General features: G+C 34.0%; 1 protein-coding gene across 1 annotated transcript in view; it reads right to left on the bottom strand.

Annotated features, from left to right (window-relative positions):
- Positions 1 to 11,834, bottom strand: part of LOC143044915 (uncharacterized) — an 81,759-nt gene extending 69,925 nt beyond the window's left edge. The window contains exons 1-3 of the mRNA XM_076217166.1: positions 11,785 to 11,834; positions 5,384 to 6,924; positions 2,745 to 2,859 (exon numbers count right to left, since the gene is read on the bottom strand). Of these exons, the coding sequence (XP_076073281.1) occupies positions 2,745 to 2,859; positions 5,384 to 6,530 (1,262 nt within the window). The 5' untranslated portion in view covers positions 6,531 to 6,924; positions 11,785 to 11,834. The remainder of the gene's footprint in view (positions 1 to 2,744; positions 2,860 to 5,383; positions 6,925 to 11,784) is intronic.
- Positions 11,835 to 15,191: the final 3,357 nt, after the last annotated feature.

Here is a 15,191-nt window from a genome sequence, read left to right as displayed (position 1 = left end):
AAAATGGCAAATGTACAACCCGATGAAAGGAATCCAATCTTAATACCTAGTAAACATTGGATTGCAACTTTAATAATACGGTACTTTCATCAAAAGATAAAACACCAAGGAAGACAATTTACATCAGGAGCTATACGAACAGGAGGATACTGGATAGTAGGTGAAAAGCGTCTTGTTTCATCAATAATTTACAAGTGTATAACTTGCCGCAAGCTTCGAGGGCATACCGAACAACAAAAAATGGCTGACTTGCCTGAAGACCGTGTGATCCCTGAAACACCATTTACATCTATAGGGATTGACACCTTTGGACCTTGGTCCGTCATAAGCCGACGCACTAGAGGTGGCGTTGCGAACGCAAAGCGTTGGGCCATCATTTTTACATGTCTAGTCACAAGAGGTGTTCACCTAGAAGTAGTAGAGGAAATGACTTCCTCGTCATTTATTAACGCCTTCAAACGTTTCATAGCTATTCGAGGGGAAGTAAAACTAATTAGGTCTGACAGAGGTACTAATTTCGTCGGAGCCACTGACCAACTAGGTATTGATAGTATCAATGTAGAAGATGGACCAATAAAGGAACATTTATATGATAATGGCATAGAGTGGCATTTTAATTCACCTCATTCATCTCATATGGGAGGTATATGGGAAAGAATGATAAAAACAACGCGATCAATCCTGGACTCTATGTTATCAGAACTTCCTGGAAAAGAACTATCACATGAAGTGTTAGTAACATTGTTAGCGGAAGTGTCTGCGATAATTAACTCCAGGCCTTTAACATGTGTACCTACGGACTCTGATGAGCCATTACCTCTCACACCTAATCTTATCATCACTCAAAAGCCTAGTGTATTAATTCCAAAGGATGTGTCATTCGATTGTAAAGACATGTATTATGCACAGTGGAAGCGTGTACAATACCTTTCAAACGTTTTCTGGAAACGTTGGCGAGTGGAATACTTGCAAACTTTACAATGTCGACAGAAATGGACCCAAGAAAGAGAAAACATTCAAGAAGGAGATGTTGTGTTGCTCAAGGACAATCAAGTTAATCGCTTAAGTTGGCCAATGGGAATAGTCACTAAAACATTCCCTAGTGCTGACAATTTAGTACGTAAGGTAGAAATTCGTATAGTGCGTACTGTGGACAAAGACTGTGTAAAACCAGCTTTCTTCGTTAGACCAGTGACAGAACTTGTGCTATTGTCAAGAACTTATGAATAGTGTAGTGGCATAAATAGCATGCCAGACGGGGAGTGTACTGACTCGTCCGTAATTATTTCATGATGTTTCCGAAAGTTGACTTACATTTACTATCTTCTTCGTTACTTTCCCCTCTTTTGTAATTTCCCCTTATTTACATGCTCACGTTGATGATTCAGCATCATTTATTGATATATCTGCCAGATTCCGGCACAGTGTAAGTTTATAACATATTGACAATTTGAAGAACTGTTTATTGTAAACATATATAACATGTATTGTGTTTTGATGACGTATAAAACGTTGGGTAAATGACAATGATGACAAATATGCCACGTCACCAGATTATTTGTTTTATTGTTTCACAACCGTTTGTTATTACTTGTAAACACACAGATACAACATTTACACTATAAAAATGTTCTATAAACATTCAAATACCCTTTTTGGTAATTTTTGTATGATTCATAGCACCCCCCTCATTTCGTTATTTTTAAAGTATGGAAAGCAATTCGTGTCATAATTTGCATACATAATTTTTGATACTTGTCGAGTTTTCAACACATTAAAAGCTGTACACACCAGTTTTGACTCACAGTTATGTTACAAACTTGATATATTGTTAATACTTGTATTTTTTATGTGAATGTATGGAACACAATTAGTGTCATAAGCCAACTTTGTATTTTTGTATGTTTTGGCAAATCTTTTTGATTGATAGGTTTTATATTGAGTTTTTATTTGTTCTTTCAGCTTTTTACCGTTTACGTTTGATGTTCACGTTCAGTTTGGAGTTATACTTACCTGTCAACATTTGTAATCATTCATTGAGCACCAGCATACCTTTGTTATTCATGCTACATTGTGTTAATAGAGTGGATTATATGACAATAAATAAAACGGTTATCTTTAATGAAGTCCATTATTTAATGCCCGCAAAGAATAGATGGGAGTCATTACAGGACGACAACGACGATGCCAACGTGATACCAATATATACGACCAAAAAAATAAAATTTTTGCGGTCGTATAAAAATTATTGAAATTTTAAAGTTTTAACCACAGAGAGAACATGGTGAAGTTAATATTTCCTGGCAGAAAAAAAACTAAGTCCATAAATTTGTAAGTAAAATACTAAATGGAATTTTATTTTTACAAAATTTACTTTGGGATACTTTCTTATGTCCCAGTTTGGAAGAAATCCAGTATAGTTTAAGAAAGTTATCAACATTTCAAAAACTTTAACCACAGACTGAATTAGTGGTACAATCGCTGCCACCACTGCAGACAGAATGTAGGATAGCTGTGTCTTGCTTTTTGGACTTCAAAAAACCAAAAAGTGTTTTCACTTGGTTCAGGAAACCACTACTGACTAAACAAGTGTATCCTATTTCTGACTAAGAAAGGTCTAAAACAATGTTGTAATCAATTTTTTACATGATGGACAACATACATGACATACATTATTTGAGTCCGAAAACATTTTGTTTTGTTTTTGTTTGAGCTCTGACAAATTGTAATTTAATGAAACCAACCTTTGATAATTGTAAGCGACTAGTAACTTGTTACACTCTTTACAGTCATATCCAGTCTCTATGGCATCATTTGGTAGCATTACAGTAATTAAACTAGAAGTGTACTTTGGCAGGACTAGAAAAAAAGACATTATATGTTATGATACATCACAAATATCCACACAAGCAGTTTCATTACATAAAGTTAACCATGTAGATCTGTAAACTGACTACCATGACCACTGTGAATTCATTCATTTTCAGGTACCAATTTTTGTTGAATGAGGGAAACTTGCATATATTCATGGGTATTTGAATTTGTGGTTTTGTCAAAAGCTGCATAAAAGCCTATAGATATAAAACTGTTAATAAATGTTGTACATCTCAATTCATGGTTTGCTTTTCCTCAAACCCACAAAAAATGGTATCATAAGAATAATAATAATTCAACAGTAATCAGTAGGCCTAAAAAAATCATCAAACTAATATGTATACTGATAGAAATGCAACTTCATACAACATGCACAAAGCATCAGTGATCATCACATGTCATGTAATCAGAAGATCTGGGTCTCTTGTGGACAATTGTCTCCTTGGCAATCATACCACATCTTCTTTTTAGCTCACCTGGCCGAAAGGGCCAAGCGAGCATTTCTCATCACTTGGTGGCCGTCGTCGCCCTGCATCTGTTGTCGTTAACTTTTACAAAAATCTTCTCCTCTGAAACTACAGGGCCAAATTTTACCAAACTTGGCCACAATGATCATGGGGTATCCAGTTTAAAAAAATGTGTCCAGTGATCCTGCCAACAAACCAAGATGGCCACCATGGCTAAAAATAGAACATAGGGGTAAAATGTAGATTTTGGCTTATAACTCTGAAACTAAAGCATTTAGAGCAAATCTGACATGTGGTTAAATTGTTTATCAAGTGAAGATCTATCTGCTCTGGTTGTTGGGTTGCTGCCCCTAAATTGGTAATTTTGTCGTTTTTGGTTATTATCTTGAATGCTATTATATATAAAAAGAAGATGTGGTATGATTGTCAATGAGACAACTATCCACAAAAGACCAAAATGACACAGATACATGTTATAGATAGAGATAAACTGTAAACAGGCATAATGTTCAGCAAAGTAAGATCTAAGCATTAGTCAACATGACCAAAATGGTCTGTTAACCACTTAAGGAGTTGTTGCCCTTTATAGTTACTTTTTATCAATTTTTCAGTATTTGTGTTTTCTTTTACAAACATCTTCTCCTTTGAAACTACTGGGCCAAATTTAACCAAACTTGGCCACAATCATCATTTGGGATATCTAGTTTTGTGAATGTGTGCAGATGGACGCCATGGCTAAAAATAGAACATAGGGGTAAAATTTAGATTTAAATTATAACTCTGAAACCAAAGCATTAAGAGCAAATCTGACATGGGGTTAAATTGTTTATCAGGTCAAGATCTATCTGCCCTGAAATTTTCAAATGAATTGGACAACTGGTTGTTGGGTTGCTGCCCCCAATTGGAAATTTTTAAAGAAATTTTGCCAGTTTTGGTTATTATCTTGTAAGAAGCAAGAACGTTCAGTAAAGTAAGAACTTCAAGCACATCACTATCACCAAAACACAATTTTGTCATTAATCCATCTCTGCATGATCTGTGTCCTTTGTTTAATACAGTATGCACATACATGTACATGACATAGACCAAGTGAGCGACACAGGCTCTTTAGCATTTTTAGAGCCTCTAGTTTATATTAACTAAACATTGCTATTTTAAAGCAGAAAACTTTTAAGTTAAAACATTGAAAATTGCTAATTAGTTCAGTCACAAGACCATGTCCTATGGGTCAGGGCCTCAGCATACATCATGTACATGTAGTTGTCAAGTACTGATAATAATGCAACTTCATACGAAATATCATCATTCTACATGTACTGTAGCACAAGTAGATCATATCAAACTAACTTTTAAAGCAGAAAACTTATAAACATTGAAAAAATTAATTACTGGACCATAACCTAGCTATAGGGAGACAGAGCCACGAAATAATCATCAAGTGATGTATACATGTATGTACTGATAGATATCATGGTAATGCGACTTTCAATTAATTACCATTGGACCACACTTAAAAATATAGTTGTTTGCCCAAACCCTACCTACCTAGAGACAGATGGTAGATAGGCAGTGGCGGATCCAGGGGATGGTTTCTGGGGTTGGAACCCCCCATTTTTTGGACGATAAATGCATTTGAATTAGAACATATAGTTGGAACCCCCCATTTGTCCTGGTTGGGAACCCCCCTTTTTAAAATGGCTGTATTCGCCCCTGATAGTTAGGAATTTTCCTTATTCAGCAAGGAGAATTTGAAATGTCATATTTTTTTTAGGCTTCATGCCCCCTTGATTAAAAAAAACAAACTTTTTTTTACATCTGACCAATAAAAGAATTTGACAAAAATGATTGAGAAGGCACCTTTTTCTAGGTTAGGATCTATCAAAAGTAGTTTCTATCAAACTATTATTTATGCCAGTGCCATTGCTGGAAATAAGTCATTATATATGTCCTTCTTTGTGCGAATTTCATCGTGTCAATTTAATTTGTAAATCTAATTTATAAAATGTATTTTGTGAACTTCAATGTACATTTTGTACACTTACCCTTTTTTCTCAGATTTCCCAACACTCCACCTCTGAAAGGTTCATTCTTTTTCACCCATTTACCATTGAATTTTGTTTGAAAGTTGTTCACTACATGCACTATGTTGACTGTCAATGGAATATCCCTTGTTCTATCATCTTTATTTTTTTCACAAGAAAAACTATCTGAAGATTGGTTACAATCATTGAAATTTACTTGCAAGTTTTGTAAGTTCTGAGGTGCCGTAGTTACTGAAGAAACCACTTTGTCCGACTGACCATGATGACAACTGTCATTATAATCAATTTTATCCATTTTGTCATCGTTGACATTGGAGTCAGGTTTTCGTATATATCTGATAATCCGTTTAACTACATGTGGTCGAGGTTTTAATATATGAGGTTGTACTGTCTGGTCTAAAGTACTGAGTGATTTATTGGAAACAGTACCAATAACCTTTATGGAATGGGTTTTTACAAAATCTTGCTCAGCATTACTGTTTGTATCTTTTGGTTGGCTATTTATAGCATTACTGTTGAGTGTATTCTCTGAAATATTTGCAGGAAGAGGTACATCTTTAGCGAATTGCCTTGTTCTTAAAAGTTTTCTAAGATTTTCATAAATGATTTTGGTCTTATTTGTTGGATGCACAACCAATGCCCCTTTTTCCACAGATGGAGAGGTCTGTTCTGAAGAAAAATTCGAGGGACACACAACTTTCTCATACTTTTTTTTGTACATTAGTTTGGTCTGCATTGGTGGCACAACCATTGGCGCTTTTTCTATAGATGGAGGGATCTGTACTGACAGCAAATTGGATTGACAAATATTTTCATTATTAAGAAACTGAGGATCTTCCATCAATGAATCTTCATCTTTAAATGTGATAACTGAACCTAATATTTCAAATTGAGAGTTGAAATCAGTATTGGTCTCTTCATTTTCACTTTTTACTTCAACCTGTTCATTTCCATCAACTATTGGTTCCTTTTTAACAGCAATATCCACTAAATTCGCTGTCGAATTTCTAGCCTGACTAAATGGGGTGCTATTCAATATGTTTGACTGTGACTGTCTGTTGTCACTTAAAAGATCATTATTAATGTTTGATGTAGCTTTTTCATTTTCTTTAATCAATGTTTCTGATTTTATTACAATATCCTCCATTTCGCTTTCTTGCTATCAATTATGTCCACTTCCTCTTCTTCTTACATTTAAGTAAAATCGGTAATAATCAAAAGATAACACTGCTCCAATTTTAAATGCAACGGATCAAAATTTGTCATCATTTTTTTTAATTATCCACTATATAAAGCATGTTAATTTAAATATTTCTGTACACTTTGATCAGTTAATATAAAATGTCTTTCCAAACAGGTCAAACTTATATTAAAACATGATTAACCTCTGTGTTTTTACTGTGGTATTCAGCATTCCTATCAAACTGCTGTTTATCGATATTTTCAATATACAGAGTACCCAATAATTTTTAATTTTTCTCTTTTAAAAATTTAGCTGGGGACACTATCATTTATCATGGTTATCTTTCTGCTGCAAAAACCTACAAAAGAAAAGGCTTATAATCAGTCAAAAGTTTAAATTTTCATTTTACATGTTTAAGACATGAGACATGATCACTACATGTGGAAAAAAAGCATGGCCGCAAATAAGAATTCACAAATTGGGGTTTTTACACACCATTTTTTTTATGTAATTGAGTGAAATAGTATTTTCAATTGCATTATTAATTCCAATTTACCCCTCAAGCCAATATTAAATTGAGTTTTTAACAACAAAGCTCCTTCATTTTTGGGTTTTTTTCATCAACAAGATATTGAATTTTGGCATGTTATAATAATGTCATCATATCAAACCAGCTCATCCATCTTAAAAATGTATCTTTTATTGTATAAGTGATAGCTGTTTCATTTGGTTTATTTATACGCTACCAAACAATTATATGTCAGATAATATGTGTCTGGGTTCAACCGTTCTGCCAGTTTTGTATTTTCTCACAAATTATATAAACTGGTGTCACTAGTCAATGCTAGTCATGCTAGTGGGACAGTAACTAATTATATTTCTAGAAAACGAATATATGTGTGTTCACGCATCAATTAAATTGACATACACGCGTTATTCAGTGTGCACCACATTTTTTTATGTTATTTCTTCATAGACAGAAAAAATATTACAGTCATTCCTTAAGCATGTTAAGGTTTATGACCCCTTCTGTAGCCTAGTTAAGTACGAACTTTTCAAACTGCATTAGTATCAAAACAACAAATATAATGAATAATAGAGATAGGCCATTTTGTACATATACCAAGGGGAAACTTCGTGCAAAGCTTTATTATTTACTGTTTCATTGCATTTTATAGAAAAAGTGGACTTGGCACCAAATAAACCAACATTTTTATAGAAAATCCACAGCCTTCAATACAGAGATTTTTGTTACAAAATTTTAAACAGATTACTCACTTGCTTTTTCTATCACGTGCTAGTGTTTATTTTTTACAAAAACTTCTAAACAACCTTTAAGTTCCAAAAAACCTTATGCTGAGTCACTAATGTCGGGAGCACCCTAAAACATGTAAAAGGTATACTTGATTTGATCCATATTTATTTTGTTATAGGACTACAATAACTAAAACTTATAAACTTGTTTTAAGGAAATCATTGCTAGCACTGCATGCAATAATTCTCTATCTATCAAGTACTGAATTGCCAAATATGAGTGTACAATGGGAAAGACTGTGGATATTCTATAAAATTTCCATATGTTTAGCTTTGAATCAAGACAAGGGTACATAACCCTTAAGGGTATACAATACAGTTACAGGGGAGATAATGACGTTGCTAACGTAAATTGTTATTTTTCGCGACGTCAAACTATGACTTATCGAGGAAAAGATTCAGTTTTCAACTGATTTTTATCATTCAAACTTATTTAACTTGAAAACCAGTTCATAGACCCCTATTTCTTAAAATGCCATTTGGTTTGATTACGGGAGAAGATTATTTGTGCCAATTTTCATGAAAACGTAAATAGTGCAATTTTTTTAAAATTAGATAACACCGTGTATCATCAGTACACCAGATATAGGTACTAACCAAGCGGGCATGATCGATTTTGACCTTACCAGGTAACGAAGATCTTTGTTTTGCTTTATCAATATTCAATGTACATTTCTCAACATTTGAAATTCCTGCTCCCAAATAATTTTTGCATCGATTTTTTCCTATTCATAAAACAACTTTGATATTCAAATAAGAACAATTAACTTGTTCATGCGCAAATAGTTGTGAAAGTCAACACCCACTTTCAATTTCGATGCAGTTGTTGAGACATTTACATGTTTTATCTGAAAGAAACCTAATACAGGGCAACAGTAATGGTTACCAATCATAAACCTACATGTGATTACTCATTCCTTGAAACTGTTTGGGTAATAAACGAGTATGAAAAAAAAGTTTTTGAGTACGGTGTACAACAACTTAACTATGCACCTACATAAGGATTTATGTGGTCAGCTAAACACTGTACACAACGCTTCTTTAGGGATAAAATATCGAATAATAACATATGTATGAAAGATTTCAATGCCAATTATTGAAACAGCTATACTTACTACACACACACATTGACCTTCTATCAGAAAAAGAGTTGCAATGAATATAGAATTATATCGGATGAGACGAGGACCAACTTCTTTTACAAGTATTTGCACATGCTTTTAGTAATCCCTCTTGTTTTATAATGAGACATCTCTAATCATCAACCTACGACCAAATCATTTCTTAAAACAGCAGTTATGTTTAGATTGAAGTACACATCGATATTGTGTGAATAAAACAAAGATTTTTCGTTACCGTGTAAGATCAAAATTGCTCATGCCCGCTTGGTTAGAACCTATATTCGCTGTACGATGATACACGGTGGATAAATTACAGCAAAAAATTATGTTTTTTTTCTACATTCATGAACATTTGATAAATACATGAAACATGAGATATTTCTGAATAAAAAATATAAAAGTACTTTTAAAATACAGAAATTACAAATTATTTAACAAAAAACAATTTGTGTTTATCTTTTAAAACAAAAAAGTTATGTCTTTCTTTTGAAAAGGAAAATACTGCCACAAGTCCGAATTTTGAGCAAATATACAAAATTTCGACCTCATTTTGCTCAAAAAGTAGCACATGGAGGTATAATTTTTGTTACATATTTGATTTAATCAGGTAAAAAATAGTCTTACTTTACATGCTAAATATGGAAATCTTTATCAAAATGTAAATACAGGATCAAAACAGTATGAGGGGGGATAGGACCTATATCGGGACTCCGGGATTGCAGGCGCGGATCCAGAGGGGGGTTCCGGGGGTTGGAACCCCCCTTTTTTTTGGCCGATCAATGCATTTGAATGGGAGCATATAGCTGGAACCCCCCCCCTTTACTCTGGGTTGGGAACCCCCCTTTTTACAATGGATGGATCCGCCCCTGGATTGGGTGTTTTTAAGCTCGGGATTTCAGGATTTACCCTTTCAGGATCCTTTTTTTTTTGGATTTTTGGATTTACTTTATTTAAATTCGGGAACTCGGGATTTTCGTTTTTTTAAGCCTGGGATTTCGGGATCAAGACTCCTCCTATGTATTACTGAAAAATTATTACACCAGGGTTTTCGATATCACAAACTAGTCAAAACATTTACTAAATTTTATCATCGGTATAAAGACATCATTCGTAAATATAGCTCAACATGCAGACTTCTAATACGTTCAGGTATTTCACATCCAATTTTTTATGGTAATATTCTTTATAAAGCACAAAGGTGTCAGTATTCACCTCAGAAACTTACAAAACCTTTGAATAGACTTATTAAGAAGGGATATAATTACGATACTGTTGTCAAGTCATTAAAGATTGCATATTATGGCGTTAATATTGAGTCACTGATAAGGTCTTTGCATCGGAACTAAACACATTTATTCTAAAAACAGTTGTTGGCATGACACGGGTTATGTTCTTCTCATATATGTTATGATGGTATGATACTAAACCCCCAACGGGACGGATTGTGCCTGCTGTTCATATGATGAAATCATAATCTTTCAGTCAGTTTAATTGAAGTCTGGAGCTGGCATGTCAGTTAACTGCTAGTAGTCTGTTGTTATTTATGTATTATTGTCATTTTGTTTATTTTCTTTGGTTACATCTTCTGACATCAGACTCGGATTTCTCTTGAACTGAATTTTAATGTGCGTATTGTTATGCGTTTACTTTACTACATTGGTTAGAGGTATAGGGGAGGGTTGAGATCTCACAAACATGTTTAACCCCGCCGCATTTTTGCGCCTGTCCCAAGTCAGGAGCCTCTGGCCTTTGTTAGTCTTGTATTATTTTAATTTTAGTTTCTTGTGTACAATTTGGAAATTAGTATGGCGTTCATTATCACTGGACTAGTATATATTTGTTTAGGGGCCAGCTGAAGGACGCCTCCGGGTGCGGGAATTTCTCGCTACATTGAAGACCTGTTGGTGACCCTCTGCTGTTGTTTTTTATTTTGTTGTCTCTTTGACACATTCCCCATTTCCATTCTCAATTTTATCCTCCTATCCCCCCCTCCTGTATCCTATGCCCTTAACTTAAGTACACATAATACACCTTAATATCCTGGCTGACCCGGCGGCTAGAACTTTTGACGCATTCAACAATCACTTTTCCATTGTGGCGTCAGATGTTTTGTTTTGTGACGTCAAAATTTTACGGGAACTTGTGTGATATCCAGTAATGGCAGACAAATAGCGATAAGGTGTATAGATTTCTACCTGACGTTGAATACACAAAAAATGTTTGAAAAATAAATAAAATTGAGAATGGAAATGGGGAATGTGTCAAAGAGACAACAACCCGTGTTGTCTTATATATATATGTTGTAAAGCCCAAAAGTTGTTTTGACATAATTTGGAAAACATTTGACAGAATGGGGTATAAAAATTCACCTTGCAGCCAATAAAAAATCAGCATGTGCACTATGGAGTCAGTGCATAAAATGTCTTTGCTCTGCTCTGCATCTGGATACATAAGACTTCATATACATCATAAGACTTGACATGCAGTTTTTCATGAAATGTCAATTTAAAAGTGAATAAATTCTGTCATCTTATAATGTTAATCTTACTACAATGCTCATAAACTAGATTGGTTTGTGTATCTATATTATATTTAGGCCACTTCTTGGTTTTTAATGGGAGGTAACCGTAAATTGGTATTTTGCAAAATATACAAAAATTTCACGTGTTATTTTTTTAAGTGCAAATGCTAATGAAGTAACATTATTCTGCCCGTTCCATAACAGGCTCTTTCTCTATATAAATATATCAAATGTATGTTTATGGATGAAAATAAACGAGCACCTGTTCTTATTTAAGTTTTCAGCCGTCTTACCGTTGTCGATATATCGGCCATGTTTTCATAACAATATCAATGCGCATCACAAAATATGTGATGAATTAAATTTTTGAAATGCTGATTTTATTTCTTATTTCATTAACCATGTTAAAAAATGTTGAAAGTTAAAAACATTTTTTTTATTTAACAAACATAACCTTTAATAGTTAACAATTAATTATTGCTACAACAAATGATTTTAAAATGTTTAGCCAGAATGTGTCCCAACCGCACTGTTGAAAGTGTGACTAATTATACAAAAAACTTTTATGTTGGAGCGCACAACAACGTACTTTATATTGCATTTATTAACATAAGATATTTTTTTTTATCATTCTTATGTTTTTTTCTGAAAACAATATTTTTTTCCTTGTGCATTCAACTAACAATCAGAGATCAATTGAAGCCCACTTATTAAAATAAATTCATCCAGCTGAATTTGAAAAAAAGGACAGGACAGGAGTTTTGAGAAAAAAGGGGCATGGTAACTTTGTCTTTGACTAATGAATGGTAAAACCCTTACGAACAATCACTGATAGACAAATGTGACCTTCAAATAAGTAACAAAGAGATTGTCAATAAGTGTATGTATAGTCATGTTTATGCGGATAGTAAAATTAGTCAAACTGGAGGTTTTGTTGTTGTTTAAAAAAAGTTATTGGTAAGTATGGTCAGAGACATATATACACATGTGTATATATGTCTCTGGTATGGTTTATAGTTTGAAAACAATCAAATTTGAGAAATTTTATGGATCGCCGATCTGAGTTCTGATATGGCTTTTACCTTCGTTTCCCTCTATTGTAAAATACTGAAAGCAGTCATGAAACTCTCCCTTGTTTTTAAGTTTGAGGGAGTAATTCCTTAATTCTTTGTTCTCTGTGGTCTTTTGGCAGAAGATGGCTTTCATTTGTCTGTTCTTGGAAAATAGCTTTTAATTAGAGGGAGGTGTCAGTTCTACGCATTCATCTTTTTTTTTATATGAATTTGCTGTCTTTCTAAATTGTGTTCATCATTATCACAGTTATGTAACTTCATTTGTTCCATTTAGTTGAACACTTTTCATTTACGGTCATACATTGTTAACAGTTATCTGTTGAAATGCTGATATATTTTTTTCATCTTCAATCAAAGTTTATACCATAGTGTTGTGCAATTAACCAAATGCATTATGGCAAATCGTTTAAACCTTTAAACCCGCTGCATTTGTGTGCATCTGTCCTGAGCCAGGAACCCGTAGTTCAGTGGTTGTCGTTTGTTGATGTGGTTCATGATTGACCATATTTGTAGTGTTTTATATACATTAGACCGTTGTATTTCCTGTCTGAATTGTTTTACACTAGTCTTTGGGTCCACTATATATTGCTGATTGGTGTGAGCCAAAGCTCCGTTTTGGCGTACTTTGACCTGTAATGGTTTACTTTTTATAATTATGACTTGCCGGATGGTGTTTATCTCATTCACTATTGGTGTGAGCCAAAGCTCCGTTTGGAAGGCGGTTCCTTGTGATAGATCCGTGTTTTACTTGCTCGGATACAGACCCAGTACAAACTGTAATTATTTCATTAACCAGTATTAAAAGGATAAACATAACACTTGACCTATATAATGGTTTACTTTATAAATTGTTCCTAAACCTATTTTGATAAAACCAACATTTGAATTAATAATTAAGAGCCATACGGGTAAACACGATAAAGTGCATGACGAGGAAAAGCATTTACTTTACCATGGAAATTCACTACAACTAAAAATGATACAAATTTTGTGACTGATACAGTGAATGATCAACTTGGACAAGATGAAGGAAGAGAGGTGATACTAGGACGTGATGACATTATTACAGCCGATTGCATTGAGCTAGCGTCATGTAAAGGTAACACATTTGCTTATAGCTTGCTTGCTAGCTGAACCGGTAAGTCATTATTAGGTTTTAACGTTTTAACTATCTTCCTTTATAAGTAGACTAGTCCGACAGATAACCAATCTATCTGTTTGTAGGACTAAGCTACTTCGAATGGAAGGTAGTAACTGACCTTATAATGACTTCATGGTACCGACCGTGCAAGGGCTGTTTAGCCAGTCAAGGTCGTTAAAACTAATTCCATTTGTTGTACTTCATGGTTCAGCTAGCAAGCAAGCTAACCAAAAGATGTTGCCTTTACCTTCACACTCAATGCAATCGAAGCCGACCGTGCAAGGGCTGTATAGCCAGTCAAGGTCGATCGTTAAAAACTTCCATTTGTGATGCAATCGGCTGCAATTTATATTCTTGTCATCCATCAACATCAGCACTGAAGATACACCATGTTTACTAAGTTTCAAGTTGATTTTACTTCAATAATGTTCAATATAGATGGGGCATAAACGTTAACTATGATTTTTTTTTGTTTAATCATTAATGAAGGTGAAGTAGTGAAGCAACAATTCGCTGTTATCAGCCAATTTAGTTCATTTTTTTTCTCGTTAAGCTTTATTGATTTTATCCACAAAAATCATTCGTATACAAGCTGGGAAAAGTATATCAATATATAGGGCCTATGTTCCTGATACAAGTAACAACGATTTTAACTTTTTTTTTAACCTATAATATGAAATCAAACCATCTATAGTTGTTAATGTCTGTGTCATTTTGGTCTTTTGTGGATAGTTGTCTCATTGGCAAGAATACCACATCTTCTTTTTTATATATAGATCTCTTATTTCAGGAACATATATATCAACTAGATATACTGTCCCAGATACAATCTAATTAAAATATGGATATATGTATGATGCATATTATAGTATAACGAAATAAGAGATCTATATTATTCAGGGGCGTAGCTAGGCTTCAGATCAACTGTAGGCACAAATCGGCAGGGGTCTGGGGCCGCTCAAGGCCCCCGCAGGTCCAGGGCGGAGCCATGGTAGGGGGTTCAGAGGGGCGATTCGCCCCCCGACGGAAAACGTTTTTCAGCATTTTAGTTGCATAATTTTGTGTACAAAAATATCATATTTACTAGTTTTTATCATGATAATATTCATGAAGAAAAGTTCGAAGAATTATGAATAATATTACATTAACACCTGAATTAACGTAGTACAAACAAAAATCTGAAGAAAAAAAAATATTTACAATATGCCCAGTGTAGATCAGACTAGTTTTAGATTAAGGCCCACAGAGGGTCATAGGAAAAGATTTTCAACGTTTTTGAACGAATCTTTTAACTCAAATTTGGGCAAAAATTGGTTAAACAAATTTAATATTTCTGAACTTTTATGAATAACTTTCAGATCCAGTTTCATACACAAAGACAATGATACATTTACTCAAAGTCAAGTCGACGGTTTTTTCTGCCGATAAAATCAGTTATACTCGCATCAACATCAA

The sequence above is a fragment of the Mytilus galloprovincialis genome, chromosome 9, assembly GCF_965363235.1.
Source record: "Mytilus galloprovincialis chromosome 9, xbMytGall1.hap1.1, whole genome shotgun sequence".
Taxonomy (NCBI): Eukaryota; Metazoa; Mollusca; class Bivalvia; order Mytilida; family Mytilidae; genus Mytilus; species Mytilus galloprovincialis.
Note: the sequence above shows the minus strand (reverse complement) of the source record. Positions and strands in the feature narration are given on the sequence as shown.